Raw genomic sequence first — 21,393 nt, 5'->3', positions numbered from 1 at the left:
AGAGGCAGGCAAATCTCTGTGAATTCAAGGCCATCCTGGTCTAAAGAGTGAATTCCAGGACAGTCAAGGCTACACAGAGAAACCCTGTCTCGAAAAACAAAACAAAACAAAAAATGGGTGATATCAACAAGGACAAAGAGACAAGGAAGAACAGGGAGGCTAAAGATATAGCCTGAGTGTGCTTATTTTGAGGGTGTAAACAGGACAAAAATCCAAGACAGTGAAAGTTCCCTGCGTATTCAAAAGCACTGTGCTGAACAACGGAGCAGGTGGAAGCTGTTCTGTAGGAAAGCCTGAGGCATGCCCATTAACTTGGCATGACTACATTAATCGTATTACATTACCAACAAAGCTTACTGGCCATCCTCCCCAAGGATCTAGCACAAACACAATCAGCAGTGGGGAACAAAGCTCTTTAATGTCTCAAACCAGCAAAATAAATTTTATATTAAAAATTAGGCAGCAGATGGTGCCTCAAAGAACCTTTGGAAACCGATTGTCTAGTGCAGCAGTTTATTCTCAGTAAAGACTGTAAACTTAAAAGACACTTTGACTCTTGGAGTTAATTCTCACACACACTAATAATATATTACATTTATGAAGTCTAATTCTAATTCAGCTCATATAAGGGGGCAGTCAAATTTTGCTTCAAAGTACTTTTCTCATCTGAAAATGGATATACAAATGTGTGTACCTAGAAGAAAAAAACTACCCAAAGTAGTCATTGTGATTCTCTTTTGTTGTGAGATTCTGAGTAAGCAGGATGTTGTTCTTTATACATTTCAGCATTTGCCAAAATTATTTAAAAATTGCATCTATTTGAAATATAAAAAACACTTTTTAATGCAAAACAAAGCAACCCATAGTTCTATCATTTATATGCACTGAGATATCAAGGGAAAAAAGGAAAAGGAAAATACTACTTTATTATAATTTATCATGAAATCCTGTGAAAATGACTTAATAAATGTTTACAAGGATAGATTAAAAAGTCAGAACACTGAAGCAATATATGTTAGCACAACAGGAAACCTTTAATATCTGTACTACACAGCCAATCTCTTGTTATTAGAGTGCTTTTCTGATGTAGATGGTATGAGAATGGCAAGCTGATGCACAAGGGTGCACCAGACATAATTTCTCTGATGGAAAGCTTTCTCCCATCTGAGGCATGGCCATTTATGTGGAATAACTACTTTAATTGTACTGGAATACCAATAATGGTAGTTCTAAAACCCTTTGAAAATGGGCTATGTGTCTACTAAGACTGTTTGTTCTCAATAGAAATTGTATACTTTAACTCATTGTATATTTTAACTCGTGTAATAAATCCTTGTCTGTGCTAGTGGAATAATATGATATTAATGGAGTCTACTTCAGCTTATGCAAGAAAAGGTAGTCAAATTTTACATTGCAAACACAAGAGATTCTGCAGCTGGGAAGGTGCTTGCCTGGGAAGCCTAAAAGGCTCAGCTGTTAGCAACAATGGATACATTTGAGTCATGAGTCTCTGACTAAGGACATAAATTACCTTAGCAATCAATGCCCAGGAACCTATGGGGATTGGGAATGTAAGTTTAGGGTCACAACTGATGTAAGGTGATGTAAGTGAAATTGAATTCTCTGAGTGTACAGCTTGTGTTTTGAAAGGTGCTGGGTTACACCTGTATAACACAGGGTCCTTCTGGCAGTGAGAAAGAGAGAAAAAAACAGTCAGTAAATACTGGACTAGCTTTAAATCTGTGTTTTCACAATTACTTTGCGTAATTCTACCCCAGATTGGCTATGACAGCAAAGACAACTGATGTCTTGGTTATTTTATAATCACAGAAACAATGCTGACCTGTTTCGATCCTGGCGTCAACCTCAGGATTGACTTTTGATGCAGAGCCTTCCTCTGTCACACAGGTTTTCATTGTCTTCTCCCTAGAGCTGTCACGGAGAAGGATTTATTTAAAACTCAGAAGAAAGCTTCTGAGATCACCAGTCTAAGCTGCTTAGAAAACATTAGTTCTTGTTTTCCCCCATATGCTCTAGGATGTATTAATATAACTATGCTTTACAGATATCTCAGTAGAGGCCATGATTTTTTAAAAGTCAGAATATTTATACTGAAAACTACGATAAAAAAGAACATCAACCTTTAAGTGTGAAAGTCAGAAAATTCAGATTTTTTAAAAAAAACTGAAACTTAAGTCTGAAGAATTGAGAGACTATGCTTTTTAAAATTAAAATCAGCATAGTTAGGTCCTGCTAGCACAGATTATAGTAGAGGCTACTGTAGCTGTTAGGTAGAAAAATGTATAAAAGAGGAAAGTGTTTGTACTTGAGGCAGTTACTTGGGAAGTACAGGAAACGTAGCCTGAGTGCAGCCTCTTGATACTCATCATCTTATTTAATCATAAAAGCCCCTCTACAGGGCTGGAGAGAAAGATGGCTCGACAATTAAGAGCACTGGTTGCTCTTCCAGAAGACTCAGGTTCAATTCCCAGCAACCACATGGCAGCTCACAACTGTTTGTAACTCCAGTTCCTGGGATCTGGCACCTTCAAACAGAAATACATGCAGGAAACTACCAATGTACACAAAATAAAAATAAACCATTAAAGTATTTTTTAAAGCCCCTCTACTAACTATTATCTCCTTTTATAGGTAGGTAAACTGGGACTCAGAGAGTCTTTAAGAACTACCTAATATTGGGGACCTTATAATACTGTAATACTGGACACAGAAGAACATTTTAACCTCTGGTTTAGCAGTCACTTAAAGGTAACTTCAACAGATTAATGATGGCATTCTTCGCCTAAATTGTAATTTCACTCAGTATATAGTGGTTTATCTCTCTATCTTATTACAGTAAACAAGAAATTACAATATATTTAAAATAGAATTTGGTTTACTGTATATATGTGTTATATATATATATATTAAATATATATTTTAAAAGAAAGATTCTATTTATGTCTACAGTAAGGTAAATATTGTTCTATGTAAATTAACCCCAATAAACATTACATTTAGGCCAGGCAGTGATGGCGCACACCTTTAATCCCAGCACTCAGGAGACAGAGACAGGAGGATTTCTGTGAGTTCCAGGACAGGCTCCAAAGCTACATAGAAAAACCCTGTCTCGAAAAACCAAAAAATAAAAAGTAAAAAAATAAAAATAAATTAAAAAATAGAGAAATAAGGGAAAACATAGAAAATTAAGAATTTTTTCTGAAGGTTATACTATGAAACAAAGATCAGAACAAAGATAGCTAAAATTGCTGGGTAGTGGTGGCACACACCTTTAATCCCAGCACTCAGGAGGCAGAGCCAGGCAGATCTCTGTGAGTTCGAGGCCAGCCTGGTCTACAGAACAAGTTCCAGAACAGCCAGAAGTGTTACACAGAGAAACTCTGTCTCAAAAACATAAAAACAAACAAACAAACAAACAAACAAAAAAGATTGCTTGGAAAAGAAGATGTTAGACCAATAGATATTGGTTTCACTTATTTATTATTATTATTATTGGGTTTTTTTTTGTTTTGTTTTGTTTTGTTGAGACAGGGTTTCTCTGTGTAGTTTTGGTGCCTGTCCTGGAACTCACTCTGTAGACCAGGTTGGCTACGAACTCACAAAGATCCACTTGGCTCTGCCTCCCGAGTGCTGGGATTAAAGGTATGTACCACTGCCGCCCAGCTCACTTATTCATTATTTTATGATTATTATTATCATTGTTGTTATTATTACTATTGTGTTGTGTGTGCACACACACAATGTGTATTCGAAGGCAGGTGTGCCATTGTATGTGTATAGAGGTTAAAAAACAATTTTGTGGAGTTACTTCTCTCCTCCCATCTTTATAGAAGTTCCAGAGGTCAACTTGGGTCACTAGACTTGAATAGCAAGCACCTTTAGACCCAGTGAGCCATCTGATCAGCTCTAGTTTTCATCATTAAACAAATTATTTTTTTAGCAACTTCTATATACCACATATTGCTATAGGCACTGAAGATACTACAATAAACAAGGTCCTATTCTCATGAGTTTATACTCTAGCGAGGGGAAAGAAAATAAGTAGGTAAACAATAGGGGATATGGAAATAGCTCAGTGGTACAGGACTTGCCTAAGATGCCAAAGGACCTGAATTCAATCCTCAATACTACAAAAGAAAACTAAGAGTAAATAGATAATAGATTTATTATGATGAAGAACAGAAAAATAATGTGGAGATATGTTCATGATGTCTTATTAAACACCGTATATATTGGAAGCAAACTACTATAAAGTCAGATACATATACATACACATATTACACATACAAATCACACGTGTACATGTAACATACACATATGTCTAATAATACTAGGATATTTATTGTGTGTATGTGTGTGTTCATGTGGGTGTGTATTGGTGGAGGCCAGAAACTGGTGTCAGGTATCTTCCTTGATTGCACTCCATCTAATTTGTTTTTTAGACTTAATCTTCCATGGAACCTGGAGCACATCTATTTGGCTGGGCTGGCCTGCCAGTGAGCCCCCAGATCCTTTTGTCTTTGCCTCTCCAGCACTGGGTTACAGACATGTGCCACTATACCTGTTTTTTATTTTTATTTTTCATTGTTTTGTTGTTATTGTTAATGTGGATTCTGGGACTCTAAACTAATGTCCTCATGTTTGTACAGCAGGCACTTTTTCCTGAGTGAACCACCTCCCCAGTCCCAAAGAAATATAACTAGCATTTATTGACCAAAGGAATAGATCAATTAATATACTCATGTGTATTTAGAATACACAGAAAAGTATTATAAATAGTTAAATCTCAATATCAAAATTTAGAGTAACTTTGACTTTTTTGAATTATTTACATTGTGAAGAATTTCTATCTAATTAAAAAAACTAATGAAGTCAATTAAAAAATTTCAAATTACATTTACTCATGAGTAAATGTATGGAAGTCAGAAGATAACTTGTAGAACTGGTCCTTTCCTTCTACCATGTGGTCCCAGGCACTGAACTCAGGTTGCCAGGCTTGATAGCAAGTACCTTTACCCAGTAAGCTATCTCACCTGCCCTAATAAGGCTAACTTTTAACAGCAGGAGTTTAGTATAGAAGATATTTCTTCCTTTAGTAGGATTTTATAACAAGAAATGGAAAACTCTGCTACTCAGATGCTTGACAGCCTCAAGGGCTCTTTACTCTTTGTTTTGTAGAGGTTTTGTTTTGTGAGACGTTTGCCAGCTGGGCGGCTGTGGCGCACACCTTTAATCCCAGCACTCGGGAGGCAGAGCCAGGCAGATCTCTGTGAGTTCAAGGCCAGCCTGGTCTACAGAGCAAGTTCCAGGACAGGCACCAAAACTACACAGAGAAACCCTGTCTCAAGAAATAAAAAAAAAATAAATAAATAAAAAATAAAATATCAAAACTCTAAGTCTTGCCTATGGTAATGAAATTCTAGTTCAATGATAAAAGACCATGCACTGATGATGTAGGTAATGGAATAAAAAATCTTCTAGTGTCCCTCTTGATACGTTGCAACAATGATGGGGATTTACAACAATTGCATCCACAGGAAACTCTACAGTTCAAGAACAAAGAGGGCTTGATTCTCCTCCCTATGGACCTATTGTAAATAGACAAATTTATTCCAGAGCTGAGAATTCTGCTGGGAAATAAGGAAAGTGAACTAGAAATTCCCTTCAACAAAACTAAAAAATTAGAGATTTTTTTTTCTTACCTTTTTTCCACCTCTAAAAGAAAATTTTCACTGTTGCCCAACTGACTGAAATGCAGCTTGGCAGCTTTCCTCTCGCTATCACGCACAGTTCGGTCATCTGGAGGCAAAAACCATGGTCTGAGCATTTTTCTTTTTTACAGTCAGTGGTAGTAGGTCAGAAAGCCATATTTACAGAGGAAAAACTGAAGCCCAGACTCATCTTCATGCATTAGGGACAGGCTACAACACAATTCTATTATGTTGTCACTATACAAGCAGTAACTCAGATGTCATAGCAACAATTACCAACCAGGTAATTCAGGAAAGCAAAGCTCAGACAGCGAACAATCTCATATTACGGCTGAATGTCACATTTTTCTAAACAATTTTTAACTTAGTTTCTCAACAATAACTTTTCCAAGGCTATTTGAAATTATATTTTCTACCAATAGGAAATATATATCAAACAATGAAATTATGAGGAAATTCAAACTAGCTCATTCTAAGGGATATTTTTTGTTCTTTGTCAACTAGTTCCTAATGAATTGCATTGAACTCCTGTTACTATTGTTGTTGATAAAACTGGGCACCTGGAAAAATAAGTCTCAACTTAGAACTTTTATGTTGAGGAGGAAGTAGTGGAGAAACCATCAGCTGAAGAAAACTAAAGCTGGAAGTAACTGATAAAATCATAGATGGTCATTCAATAAACAATAAAAGGACTGTCATATATCCTGCCAACACAAAGAGTTACATAAATATTGACTGATAAACAAATGTCTCAAAAAAAATGTCTCCTGCCAGTGCACACTTTGGTCCAAAATCCAAAAGGTTAAGGGGCAGCTTACTTCAGTAAACTTCTGGAAGGAATGGAAGAGGAGGGAGGCTTTTACCCAATTTTTCCAGAGTTTGCAGCGTGTACACGGCAAAAAGCCTATAGTCTGTATCTTTCCTTACAACAGGATTGAGTCTCAAATCTAGTTCTTTGAGGAAGGGCAAGGGCTGAAGTCGGGACACCTCCACTAATGAAGGGATGTTGTTGTAATATAAGTTCAGATCCTGGAGTGAACACAAATACTGGATGCCCTGAAAGAAAAAAATGTACATCAGGTAACTGCACACTGTTGAGCCTTATAAACACTGCTCAAATCTGTCAGTCTGTCAGTCTGTCTGTCTGTCTCATATGCATGTGTGTGTGTGTGTGTGTGTGTGTGTGTGTGTGTGTGTGTGTGTAAAAGGATGATTTAAGAGTCTTCCTCAAATTTCTCACTACCTTATTTTTGTTATTGTTTATTTTTGAGATAGTCTCACTGTCTATCTCCTGGAACTCTGTTCTAGGTCTCACTACTTAGGCCTCAAATTCACAGAGATCGTCCTGCCTCTATCTCCAAAGTGCTAGGATTAAAGGCATGTGCCACTAAACCTGGCACCATTTTGTTTTTGGAGACAGAGTCTGTTATTGAACATGGAGTTCACTGACTGGCTGGCCAGCATGCTCCAGGAATCATCCTATCTTTGCTTCCCTAGAGCATGACCTTTTCTGGGTGCTGGAATCTAGAATAAAAACCTCATGCTTGCCCAGCATGCACTTTACCAACTGAGCTCTTCTTCCTACTTGTATTGCCCTCTGTTCCCCTGACCTGGACACTTTTTGTTTTTGTTTTTATTGAGATCACAATTTCCTGATCTTCCTAGAAAAAATTCACAGTGACAACACAGGCAAGTGTTTTTCCATGTGTACTGTGTACCATCATTACCGGAATCTTCTGGATATGTCCTAAGTCTTCTTCTCAGAATGGAGACTAAGAATCTGTATGCTTGCAAGTCAGAACCGTAATGGTTTTGTTTTTTTAATTTCACATGCATTGAGAAGTGTACTATTGCCCTTGGCAATGCAAGTTTCATAAAGTTTTCCCTGAGAACAAAATAAAGTTTACCCAATATTTCATAAGAAAAAATTTAAGCATAAAAGTGAAAGAATTTTATAGAAAGTAATAAAATGTAGTTGGGGAACATTTAAAAAGAAGATCCTATACTTCCCAGGTTGACATTTTCCATCTCTTATTTCTTCTCATGAGACTACAAATTGAGTTGACCTGGCTGACCATGTAATATGAAACCCACCTTTAGGCTAGTGATCAAATTCCTTGATAAATCTAAGGATCGGAGATTTTTGAAATTTCTGAAGGCATCACCAATAGAATGGATTTTTCCAGCATAAGATCCCTGCAATGAAAGAGACTCCACCAGCTCTGAAAAGAGATCATCAGTAGATTTGTTACAATCTCTACCTGCATAAACAGCAGTCAGTGAAAACAAGCTCTCTCCTTCCTCACATATGAATCTGAGAAAGGTCTCCCACCCACAGCTCAGAAGATCAGATCTTTTGCCTTGCATGCCTATTGGGACATGATACCTGTCCATTTGGAAAAATAACAATTGGCTCTAGGTAAAACTTTAAAAACCAGCTTTTTAAAAAAGTAGCAATACAAGCCAGGTGACAGTGGCTCATGCATTTAATCTCAGCACTTGGGAGGCAGAAACACGAGGATCTCTGTGAGTTCGAGGCCAGCCTGGTCTACAGAGTGAGATCTAGGACAGGCACCAAAACTACACAGGGAAACCCTGTCTCGAAAAACCAAAAAATTAAATAAATAAATAAAAAAAAATAGTGATACAGTTAAAGGCTGTGATAAGAAACCAGAGTGTTGGGGTTGGGGATTTAGCTCAGTGGTAGAGCGCTTGCCTAGTAAGCACGAGGCCCTGGGTTTGATCCTCAGCTCCTAAAAAAAAAAAAAAAAAAAAAAAAAAAAAAAAAAGAAACCAGAGTGCTGCTGGGTGGTGGTGACCCACTTAATCCCAGCACTTGGGAGGCAGAGGCAGGCAGATCTTTGTGAGTTCAAGGCCAGCCTCGACTACGAATGGAGTTCCAGGACAGCCAGGACTGTTACACAGAGAAACTCTGTCTCAAAAAAACCAAAAACCAAACCAAACCAAAACAAAACAAAACAAAAAAACATCACAGTGTAACAGCCATTGGATTCCTCAGTTACCTGGAAGATGTAGTGCAAGTCCCTAGAAGCTCTCAAAACAAAATCTATTGCTTTATCGATTTGTTATGGTTTTGGACTGCTTAGTTTAGTTTTGTTTTGAGGCTGGGTCTGACTAGGTCTCAGGCTGTCATCAAACTTTCAGTAGTCTTCCTGTGTTAGCTTCCCTAGTGCTGGGGTTACAGGCATAAGCCAACCACACTTGCAAAACAAAATTTGAAAAGAAATTTGTACTGTTACGGTTCAGCTTTTTAAAAAATATTCTCAGAATTTTGCAAGAATACATACTAAATGGAACAAGATGCCAATTTAGGAGAGGTTTTAAGATAAGAGCAAGCAGGGGTTGGGGATTTAGCTCAATGGTAGAGCACTTGCCTAGCAAGCGCAAGGCCTTGGGTTTGGTCCTCAGCTCTGGCAAAAAAAAAAAAAAAAAAAAAAAAAAAGATAAGAGCAAGCAAGATGAAACTGCCACTGTTCCTCAGATGAAGCTAGAATCAGGTCTCCTAAATAACACACATTGACTCAAAGAATGAGATACAATATCTGTGCTCATGCACTTGTTACTCAACTTCACTGTGCACCAGTTCCTTATTTGTAAACTAAAGGATATAATAGTGCTTAACACATAAGATGTAATAATTAAGTTAATGTATACCTAAACTTTAGAACAGTACTCATGGGCGTGGGGATACAGCTCATTATCCAGGAGGATAGCCAGGAGGATCTCTGTGAGTTCGAGGCCAGCCTGGTCTACAGAGCAAGTTCCAGGACAGGCTCCAAAAGCTACAGAGAAATCCGGTCTTGAGAAACCAAAAGCCAAAACCAACCAAACAAACAAAAAAGGCAAGAGCACTGGCTGTCCTTCCAAAGGACCAGGTTCGGTGTCCAGCACCCATGGTGGCTCACAGTCATCGGTAACACCAGTTCCAGTGGATCCAATTCCCTCTTCTGATCTCTGCAGGCACCAGGCATGTACATGGCATATTTACAAACATTCAGGCAAGCTGGGTGTGGTAGTGCACATCTTTATTCCCAGCACTCTGGAGGCAGAGCAGGTAGATCTCTGAGTTTGAGGGACAGCCAAGTCTGTGGTGGGTATTGTGTTCCCTGAAATATTGTGTGTTCCCTGAAATAAACATATCTGGAGTCAGAGAACAGACAGCCACTAGAACAAAGCCAAAAATGGTGGCTAGAAAATAGGAAGAGTAAGCCCTAACAGAAGTTGAGCGCTGGTAGCACACGCCTTTAATCCCAGCACTTGGGAGGCAGAGCCAGGTGGATCTCTATGTGTTCAAGGCCACTTTAGAAACAGCTAAGCAAGGTGACCCACGCCTTTAATCCCAGAAACACAACCTTTAACCCCAGGGAATGGGGGCAGAAAGAAAAAGGTATATAAGGCGTGAGGACCAGGAACTAAAGAGGAAAAAGCATGTAGTTAGTTTAAGCTTTGGAGCAACACAGTTCAGCTGAGATTCATGTGGAGGAGGACTCAGAAGCTTCCAGCCTGAGGAAACAGGATCACCTGAGGAACTAGCAAGGTGAGATAGCTGTGGCTTGTTCTGCTTCTCTGATCTTCCAGCATTCACCCCAATAACTGGCCTCGGGTTTGGTTTCATTAATAAGAACTTTTAAGATTCCTACTATACAAGTCTACACAGAGAAACCCTGTCTTGAAAAAAAAAATGAAAACAAAGCAAAAACATACAGGCAAAAAAATTATACACATAAAATAAAATAAATCCAAAAACAGTATTGGAGGGGTATGATTGTGTGTGCGTGTATGTGTATGTGTGACTAAGTAAAGTCAACTAGACTTTTAAGAACATTGAATCTCAGATTTCTCCAAACAAACATTAGCAGATTTGGTAGGTTAAACTGAGAATTGCAACCAGAACTGGAAGGGGGTTCTACATGATCCAACTTGTAGGTAAATGCCAGAGAACTTAATTTAAGTAAAAATTTAAAGTGCTGGAATAGTTTGGGTCTCAGAAATTTTTTGTTTGTTTTTGTGTTGAGGCAGGATCTCACTAAATAGCCCTGGCTGGCCTGGAATTCACTATATAGACCAGGTTGGCTTCAAACTCAGAGATCCATCTGCCTCTGCCTCCTGAGTGCTGGGATCAAAGGCATGAGCCACCATGCCTAGCCCTCATAAACTTTTTTTTCCTTCATAAACTTTTAGAAGTCATAAGCTGATGATCTCACTCAAGACTAAAACTGTATTTTGGAGAAACTGGTATAAGCAGAATCTAGATAGTTGCACATGAATGTGAAAGTGCAGACACGGGTCTGGGAGGGAAGCAGACAGAGAGGGCCAACAGGGGAGGCTGGCACTGTGGGCATGCTTTCCTGTCCTTTCTGAACACAACAGAAGAGGGAGCTCCAAATCCTCCAGTTTAGAAAATTGTTCTGACCCACCTCCCTCCACCCCCCAAGCACAGGAAACTGGCCTGCATTTAAACAAGAGCCAAAGAAACAAACAAATAAACAAATAGTTATAGTGGACTTTTCGGTATAGAACATTATGAGAGAAAAAGGAAAAGCAGCAGAGCAACACCCATAAGCCACGAAAGCCCGCTAGAAAGACACCTCAAAACAAAGGAAGACACCTTCAGAGCAACAGTTCTCAAGTGTGGTTCCTAGATCCCAAAGGTCCTTGTGACATGTACAGGGGTCCACAGAGTAAAAGCCATTTCCTTAAAATTATTTTCATAACAATAGGAAAACATGCTGGGCATTGGTGGTGATTGCCTTTAATCCCAGCACTCGGGAGGCAGAGCCAGGCAGATTTCTGTGAGTTCGAGGCCAGCCTGGTCTACCAAGTGAGTTCCAGGAAAGGTGCAAAGCTACACAGAGAAACCCTGTCTGGAAAAAACAAAACAAAAACAAACAAACAAACAAAAACAATAGGAAAACATGAATTGTCTTTTGTAGTGTGTTGACTTTGCACTTACGACACAAAAGAAAATCTCATTGGCCCCTAAGGATGATCTATCAAGATAGTGGCACCAAATTTCCCTAGAATCACCACATTTTTCATCGCTTATAAGTTTATGGTTTTCTTTTTAAAGCCAGTTTTACTTAAGAATGTTCTTAACCATGTGCAATAGCAACCCCCTCTCCATCCCCCCAGTAATTCCAGTACTTGGCAGGCTGAGGCAGAGGATCTGAGGAAGTCTGAGGCCAGCCTACAGAGAGCCTATTTCAAAATAAACAACATAAACAACAACAACAAAAAAAAAACCCAAAGAAGCCCTTGCCAAAAGTAACTGATTAATTTTTAAATCTTGACCTTTTAGACATGACTTTTTAAAACTAAATGACAAAATGGAGAGGATGCATAGAGTGTTTCTCCTCTGGTATATAATGAAGTAAGTGAATGCCTATGAGAAACTGCTTATGTAATTGAGTTGCAAGCTCAACTAGATACTGTTTTCATTACACTTCATTTATTTAGTGTATGAATAAGTGCATATGCAATCCTCTCTCTCTCTCTCCCCCCCCCCCGTGTGTGTGTGTGTGTGTGTGTGTGTGTGTGTGTGTGTGTGTGTGCACATGCTACAGTGTACATGTGGCAGTCAGAGGGCATCTTGAAGAATCTGTTCTCTCCTTCCACCATGCGAGTTCCAGAGATTAAACTCAGATTGTCAGGGTTGGTGGCAAGCACCTTTAACCTAACCATGGAGCTATCTTACAATCCTTTAGCTGCTTTTTAATGGAATGTAGCTGCATTGGTGTTTTGCCTGCATGTATGTCTGTGTGAGGGTGCCAGATCCCCTGGAACCAAAGTTATTGACAGTTGTCAGCTGCCACGTTGATGCTGGGAATTGAACTTGAGTCCTTTGGAAGATCAGCCAGTGCTCTTTACCATGGAGCCATCTCTCTAGCTGAAATATTTTTATTAGGAAAAAATATCTTAACAAATTACACGGGTTGGGGATTTAGCTCAGTGGTAGAGCACTTGCCTAGCAAGCACAAGGCCCTGGGTTCGATCCTCAGCTCCAAAAAAAAAAAAACCAAAAAAACAAAAAAAAAAACCCAGAAAAACCAAATTACACTAATCTTGACTAGATAGATATCTAGCAGACTTTACCTCTTGGTTTTTTTAAAAAGATTTATTTATTATGTATACACTGTTCTGCCTGCATATATGCCTACACACCAGAAGAGGGCAACAGATTTCATTACAGATGGTTGTGAGCTACCATGTGGTTGCTGGGAATTGAACTCAGGACCTCTGGAAGCACAGCCAGTGCTCTTAACTTCTGAGCCAGGTCTCCAATCCATTGATTTTTTTTTTTTTTCTGAGACAGAGTCCCATGTAGCTCAGGCTACTCCCAGACTCATATGTAATTAAGGCTACCCTCAAATTCCTGATCATCCTGCTTCTACCTCCTGAGTGCTGGAATTACAGGTGGGTGAACCCATGCCTGACAGTAAACATTGTGTTAAAAAATAAAGTAAGCCGGTCCCTTCAGGAAAGCAACTGGTAGTCATTGTTGTCTATTATAAAATTTCAGTTACCAAAAATAAAATATATATATATGGTTTCGGGGCTGGAGATGGAGCTCAGTGGTAGAACATAGGTTCAGTATGCATATGGTTCTAGGTGTAATACCTAACACTCTTTCCCCAAAATGGAATTCTGAAACAATTCTACCTGTCTACCATGAATTTTATGCTTCCCAATACTTAGGTTTTTCTAATGAGATTAGTGGTAATATTTAAAAAGTTCTGGGAGGAGAGAGATGGCTCAGTGGTTAAGAGCACTGACTGATGTTCCAGAGGACCCGGGTTTGATTCCCAAGCTGTCCAGAGTCTGATTACGCCAGGATAAAAAATAAAATAAATAAAAGGAAGAAGGAACCATGTGACCCCTCTTTCCTCTCCTTTAGCTGGGCAATGGTTTCGCACACCTATAATCCCAGCACTCGGAAGGCAGGTGGATCTCTGTGAGTTCAAGGGCAGCCTGGTCTACAAAGTGAGTTCCAGGACTGTTACACAGAGAAACCGTGTCTCTAAAAACAAAAACAAAACAAAACAAAACAAAAAAACATGGGTTAGGAATTTAGCTCAGTGGTAGAGGCCCTGTGTTCGGTCCTCAGCTCTGGGGGAAAAACAAACAAACAAACAAAAATAAGCGCACAAACAAAAAGATCTGGGCTAGAGAGATGACTCAGGAGTTGAGAGCACTTGCTCTTCTTGCATGGCATCTGGGTTTGATTCCTAGCACTCACACAACCATCTGTATTTCCAGTTCTAGGGGTCCCAACACCCTCTTCTGTCCTCTGCTGGCACCAGGCACAGACATGCAGGCAAAACACTAATACACATACACATATCTTTAGAAGAAGATCTCATTTTTTATATGTTTGTGGTGGTTTGAATAAGAATGGCTCCTATGGGCACACTGAATGCTTAGTCACAAGGGAATACCACTATTTGAAAAAATTAGGTGGTACGGCCTTGTTGGAGGAAGTGTGTCACTGGAGTTTCAAAATTCCATGCTAGGCCCAGACTCTCTCTCTCAGCCTTCAGATCAGGATGTAACTCCTCAGTTACAACTTCAGTGCCATGTGTACAGCCAGCCATGCTCCCTGCCATGATGATAATGAACTAAACCTTTTAAACTGTGAGCAAGCCCCCAATTAAATGCTTTCCTTTATAAGAGTTGCCTTAGTCATGGCAATGTGTGTCTTCACAGCAATAGAACAGGACTAAGACAATATTGTATAATTAATATCTCTCAATATTAGAAGATCTACATAACTTAGTGAATTAATATTTCCAAATGACCAATGCATGATGTTTCAAAAATCATGCATTGGTAAAAGATCCATTCAAATACAAGATGTAACAATGGATTTCATTATAAAAGAGTGAAAAAAAAATTCATTCACAGAATTTTGGATTCCACACACAAGAAACTACTAATTTCCCAGTTTTTATGTTTTATCAGAGAAGAAAAATCCATAATTTTTAAAAGGCTATAAAACTATTTTTCCCTTTTGCAACTATGTATCTGTATCATGCCAGGTTTCTTAAATACATATTTTAAACAAAACAACATATCAAAACAGAATTTAAAATGAAACAAGTAAGAGAATAAGGTTGCCGTGTATTAAACCAGATATTAAAGATATATATATATATATATATATATATATATATATATATATATATATATATATATATTTCATACTCTCTTTGATATTTTTTATTTTGGAAGACAGATACTTTTCATTAAAATAGATTAAAGGACCAGAGAGATGGTACAGCCATTAAAATCATGTACTCAGCCGTGTTGTGGTAGCACAGGTCTTTAATACCAGCACTCGGGAGGCAGAGGTAGGCAGATCTCTGCGATTTCAAGGCCAGCCTGGTCTACAAAGAGAGTTCCTGGGCAGCCAAAGCTGTTACACAGAGAAACCTGTGTTGAAAAAATAAACAAATAAACAACAAAAATCATGTACTCAGGGCTGGAGAGATGGCTTAGAAGTTAAGAGCACTGACTGCTCCTTCAGAGGACTTTGTTTCAATTCCTGGCACCTATATGGCAGCTCATAACTGTCTGTAACTCCAGTTCTAGGGGTCCCAACACCCTCACACAGACATACATGCAGGTAAAACACCAATGCACATAAAGTAAAAATAAAATATAAAAGAACAAAAACAAAAAACAAAACATGTACTCTTGCAAAGAACCCGAGTTCAGTTTCCAGCACCTGTATCAGAGGGCTCACAAGTAACTCCAACTCCAGGGGATCTAACACCTCTGGCTTCTGAGGGTGCCTGTACTCACTTGCACATACTTAAAAAAATTATATTGACCTTTTATTTTCAACTTTTTTTAGATTTTTTTATTCATTATATATACAATGTTCTGTCTATGTGCATCCCTGCAGGCCAGAATGGAGCACTAGATCTCATTACAGATGGTTGTGAGCCACCATGTGGATGCTGGGAATTGAACTCAGGACCTCTGGAAGAGCAGCCAGTACTCTTAACCTCTGAGCCATCTCTCCAGCCTATATTTTCAACTTTTTTAAATAATAAAGTTTAAAAAATTTTAAGTTTTGAATAATAATAAAAATAAATCTTTAAAAATATATTAGGATAATATTTAATGGATATATTATGACTCTCTTTTATGAATTCATAAATTATTTTACCTTTCTTAGTTTTAATTCTTATATGATAATATTAACAGATAGATTTTACACTAACAAGAGCTCTTTGAAGTTGTGATGTGTGTGTGTTTTTTCAGTGCTAGGGAACAAACACAGGGTCTCATGTATATACTAGACAAGTTTTCTACCACCGTGGTACATCCCTCCCCTGTCAATAATGTAAAAGAATCTTAAGACCATAATAATTGCTGAAAGCTATAAATTAGAAGTAGGAAAATCCAGAAAGGTAATTGGAAAGAAAAAGAAGTTTTGAAAACATTGAAGACAAAACTCCAGAAATAAAATTTAAGTTAAATTAAAAGGCCATTGTAGAAATGAAGACTAAAGAATGAAAACAAGGAGTGTGGGAAGATGGATCAGTAGACAAAGTGCTTGCCATGAAGCACAAGGACCTGAGTTCAATTCCCATCAACCATTAAAAAAAATCAGGCATGGAGGCCAGTACCTGTCATTCCAGTGCTGAGAAGGTGGAAACAAGGAGACTCTTGGGGCTTACAAGCCAGCCTGTCTAGTGGAATGGGCAAGACTTAAGTTCAATGCAAAATCCTGTCTCAAAAAAATGAGTACTTGGGTTGGGGATTTAGCTCAGTGGTAGAGTGCTTGCCTAGCAAGCACAAGGCCCTGGGTTTGGTCCTCAACTCTGAAAAAAAAAAAAAAAACAGCAAAAAAAAAAAAAAAATGAGAACTTGAAGAATATACCCTTTGTTAACCTCTGGCCTCCACACACATTCATGCACACCTGTACAACACACATATACATAAAAAGAGAGAAAAGCATATAAACAAGAAGAAAAAGCAGGGTGAATGCTTTTGATCCCAGAACTTGGGAGGCAGAGGCAGGCAGATCTCTGTGAGTTCGAGGCCAGCCCGGTCTATAGAGCAAGTTCCAGGACAACTAGGATTACACAGAGAAATCCTATCTCAAAATACAAAAAAGAACAAAAAAATTAAAAATAATAGGACAGTTCTACTTCTGACTATATTTTTTATCCAAACAACTGAAAGCAAGAGCTGAAAACACATTCTTGTACCTCAGTGTTCATAGAAGCATTATTCATAATTAGTCCCAAAGTAGAAATAATGCCAATGTTCGTCCATGGACTGATAAGTAAAATATGTAATATACATAAAAAAAAATCTTGTTAGCTTTAAAAAGGAAGAAAATCCTGATATATTCTATAGCACAGATGACTTTGAATAATTTACGTTAAATCAAATAAGCCATGCACAGAGGACAAATTCTGTATTCCATTTGTACGTGATGTACTGCCTTGCTTGAGCCCCAAAGCAATAGGACACCTACTGATAGACTAAAACCTCTGAAACCATGAGCTAAAATTAAGCCTTATCTCTTTATAAGTTGATTTATTTTAATTATTCATTACACTAATGGGAAGATAATTAACATAGTGGGAGAAACTATTTGCTAAATATGTACTCCAATAAAGAATTAGTATCTCTCCAAAATATATAAAAAACTCTTTAAGTTCAACAATAATAAAATAATTTTTTAAAAGTGGAAATAAGTGGAAAGAACTGGACAAATAATTCACTCAAAAATACGTGTGTGTGTGTCAAAAACTAAAAACTATTCAACATCTTGAGTCATTAGGAAATAGCAAATTGAAAAAAAAAAAAGAGGTACCACTGCATGTTAAAATTGCCAAAGTAGTCAGGCAGTGGTGGCGCACGCCTTTAATCCCAGCATTTGGGAGGCAGATCCAGGCAGATCTCTGTGAGTTCAAGGCCAGCCTGCTGGTCTACAGAGTGAGTTCCAGGACAGGCACCAAAACTACACAGAGAAACTCTGTCTCAAAAAAAAAAAAAATTGCCAAAGTATGAAATACTGACACTAAATGTCAATGAGACTGTGAGGCAACTGGCACTTCATTGTTGGCTGGCATGCAAATGCTACAGATAACTCTGAAGACAGTTTTTTGTTTTGTTTGTTTGTTTTGTTTTTCGAGACAGGGTTTCTCTGTGTAGCTTTGCGCCTTTCCTGGAACTCACTTGGTAGACCAGGCTGGCCTCGAACTCACAGAGATCTGCCTGGCTCTGCCTCCCAAGTGCTGGGATCAAAGGTGTGTGCCACCACCACCCGGAAAGTTTGGCTTTTTTTTTTTTTAAATATAAAAACAGCTTATAATTCAAGAGTCCAGGGTTATTTGAAACTGGAAAATATTTTCTCTGTAGAAAATAATAAAAAATATAACATTTCCCAATAAGCCCTTTTAAGCCAAATAATAGCTAAATTATACATATAAATATTGATTAGATTCTGGGATACAGAAGAAACCTATCTTCATCTGTTCAGAGATCTATGTTTTACTTAAGTTGTGTAAGTGAGATTCCTATTCATCTTCTCCTTCACTGTTTGATATATGGTAGACATTTTTCTATAGGTTAATCCATAATCTAAAAAGATTTTAGCTTCTCCTTCTTAAAATACAGCCAGTATATTCTTTCATCAGCTTAATATGGAACAAATTCTTATCCTAATAGTGAAATGTTTCACTAAAGCTTGCCCAGTGATTGAGTAAAACCAAAACTTATAATAAGCCACAGTCATCCTAGGGTCCCCGCTGCTATGTAGCCTCGCTGGACCTGTGGGTTGCAGTCTGATTGTCCTTTGCTTTGTATCTAGTATCCACTTATGAATGAGTACATACCATGTTTGTCCTTCTGAGTCTAGGTTACCTCACTCAGGATGATATTTTCTAGTTCCACCCATTTGCCTGCAAATTTCATGATGTCATTGCTTTTCTCTGCTGAGTAATACTCCATTGAGTATATGTACCACGTTTTCTTAATCCATTCTTCAGTTGACAGGATCTAGGTTGTTTCCAGGTTCTGGCTATTACAAATAATGCTGCTATGAACATAGTTGAACATGTATGTTTGTGGTATGATTGAGCATTCCTTGAGTATATGCCCAAGAGTGGTATAGCTGGGTCTTGAGGTAGATGGATTCCCAATTTTCTGTCAAACTGCTATACTGATTTCCACAGTGGTTGTACAAGTTTGCACTCCCACCAACAGTGGAAGAGCGTTCCCCTTGCTCTGAATCCTCTCCAACATAGAGTGTCATTAGTGTTTTTGATCATAGCCATTCTGACAGGTGTAAGATGGTATCTTAGAGTCGTTTTGATTTGCATTTCTCTGATGACTAAGGATGTTGAGCATTTCCTTAAATGTCTTTCAGCCATTTGAGATTCTTCTGTTGAGAATTCTCTGTTTAGATCTGTAGCGCATTTTTTAATTGGATTGCTCAGTATTTTGATGTCTAGTTTCTTGAGTTCTTTATATACTTTGGAGATCAGTCCTCTGTCAGATGTGGGGTTGGTGAAGATCTTTTCCCATTCTGTAGGCTGTCTTTTTGTCTTATTGACCATGTCCTTTGCCCTACAAAAGCTTTTCAGTTTCAAGAGTTCCTGTTTATTAATTGTTGCTCTTAGTGTCTGTGCTACTGGTGTTATATTTAGGAAGTGGTCTCCTGTGCCAAGAGTACTTCCTACTTTCTCTTCTACCAAGTTCAGTGTAACTGGATTTATGTTAAGGTCTTTGAGCCACTTGGACTTAAGTTTTGTGCATGGTGACAGATATGGATCTATTTGCAATCTTTTACATTTTGACATCCAGTTATGCCAGCATCATTTGTTGAAGATACTTTCTTTTTTCCATTGTATAGTTTTGGCTTTGTTGTCATAAATCAGGTGTCCATATGTCTGTGGATTAATGTCAGGGTTCAGTTAGGTTCCATTGGTCCATATGTTGGTTTTTATGCCAGTATCAAGCTGTTTTTATTACTGTAGCTCTATAGTAAAGCTTGAGGTCAGGGATGGTGATGCCTCTGGAGGTTGCTTTATTGTACAGGATTCTTTTAGCTATCCTGGGCTTTTTGTTTTTCCAAATGGAGTTGAGTATTGTTTTTTCCCAGTCTGTGAAGAATTGTGTTGGGATTTTGATGGGGATTGCATTGAATCTGTAGATTGCTTTTGGTAAGATTTCCATTTTTACTATGTTATTCCTTCCTGTCCATGAGCATGGGAGATCTTTCCATTTTCTGATGTCTTCTTCAATTTCTTTTTTCAGAGACTTAAAGTTCTTATCATACAGGTCCTTCACATGTTTAGCGTTACCCCAAGGTATTTTATATTATTTGTGGCTATTATAAAAGGTGATATTTCTCTGATTTCTTTCTCGGCCCTTTTATCATTTGTATATAGGGAGGCTACTGATTTTTTGAGTTGATCTTGTATCCTGCCACTTTACTGAAGGAGTTTTTCAGCTGTAAGAGTTCCCTTGTAGAATTTTCAGGGTCACTTATGTATACTATCATATCATCTGCAAATAGTGAAAGTTTGACTTCTTCCTTTCTATCCCTTTGATCTCCGTTTGTTGTCTTATTGCTCTAGCTAGAACTTCAAGTACTATGTTTAATAAATATGCGGAGAATGGACAGCCTTGTCTTGCTTTGTATTTCTCTGTTTAACTTGATGTTGGCTGTCAGCTTGCTGTAAATTGCCTTTATTATGTTTAGATATGTTCCTTGTATTCCTGATCTCTCTAAGACCTTTATCATGAAGGGGTGTTGGATTTTGTCAAAGGCTTGTTTCTAATGAGATGATCTTGTTTGGTTTTTGTTTTTGTTTTGTTTTTGGTGTATTACATTGACTGATTTTTGCATGTTCAACCATCCTTACATCCCTGAGATGAAGCCTACTTGGTCATGGTGGATAATCTTTTTTGATGTGTTCTTAGATTCGGTTTGCCAATATTTTGTTGAGACTTTTGCATCAATGTTCATGAAGGAGATTGGTCTGTAATTCTCTTTCTTTGTTGCATCTTTGTGTGGTTTGGGTGTCAGGGTAACTGTAGCCTCATAAAAAGAGTTTGGTAATGTTCCTTCTGTTTCTATTGTGTGGAACAATTTGAAGAGTATTAGAATTAGCTTTTATTTGAAAATCTGGTAGAATTCTGCCCTGAAACCATATGGTTCTGGGCTTTTTTTGGTTGGGAGACTTTTAATGACTTTCTATTTCCTTGGGGGTTATTGGTCTATTTAAATAGTTTATCTGGTCTTGATTTAACTTTTGTATGTGGTACCTATCCAGAAAATTGTCCATTTCTTTCAGATTTTCCAATTTTGTAGAGTACAGGTTTTTGACATATGACCTGATGATTCTCTGGATTTCCTCATTGTCTGTATGTCTCCCTTTTCATTTCTGATTTTGTTAATTTGGATGCTCTCTCTCTGCCTTTTGGTAATCTGGATAGAGGTTTATCTATCTTGTTGATTTTTTCAAAGAACGGACTCTTTGTTTCGTTGATTCTTTGTATTGTTCTCCTTTGTTTCTATTTCATTGATTTCAGCCCTCAATTTGATTATTTCCTGGGTCTATTCCTCCTGGGTGAGTTTGTTTCTTTTTGTTCTAGAGAGTTCAGGTGTGC

General features: G+C 38.0%; 1 protein-coding gene and 1 non-coding gene across 4 annotated transcripts in view; one reads left to right on the top strand and one right to left on the bottom strand.

The window, feature by feature from the left end:
• The window catches only part of Lrrc36 (leucine rich repeat containing 36), a 70,408-nt gene that overhangs the window by 37,034 nt on the left and 11,981 nt on the right, over window positions 1-21,393 (bottom strand). For all 3 annotated transcript variants that reach the window (XM_036188169.1, XM_036188170.1, XM_036188171.1), the window contains exons 2-5: window positions 7,827-7,954; window positions 6,596-6,788; window positions 5,724-5,820; window positions 1,844-1,932 (exon numbers count right to left, since the gene is read on the bottom strand). In XM_036188169.1, coding sequence (XP_036044062.1) covers window positions 1,844-1,932; window positions 5,724-5,820; window positions 6,596-6,788; window positions 7,827-7,954 — 507 coding nt within the window. The remainder of the gene's footprint in view (window positions 1-1,843; window positions 1,933-5,723; window positions 5,821-6,595; window positions 6,789-7,826; window positions 7,955-21,393) is intronic.
• On the top strand, window positions 8,417-8,490 carry Trnat-agu. Its single transcript has one exon. It is a non-coding gene; the product is annotated as a tRNA-Thr (tRNA).

Source organism: Onychomys torridus, chromosome 5 (assembly GCF_903995425.1).
Source record: "Onychomys torridus chromosome 5, mOncTor1.1, whole genome shotgun sequence".
Classification (NCBI taxonomy): Eukaryota; Metazoa; Chordata; class Mammalia; order Rodentia; family Cricetidae; genus Onychomys; species Onychomys torridus.
The sequence above is the reverse complement of the archived record's forward strand: the minus strand, read 5'-3'. Positions and strand labels throughout refer to the sequence as shown.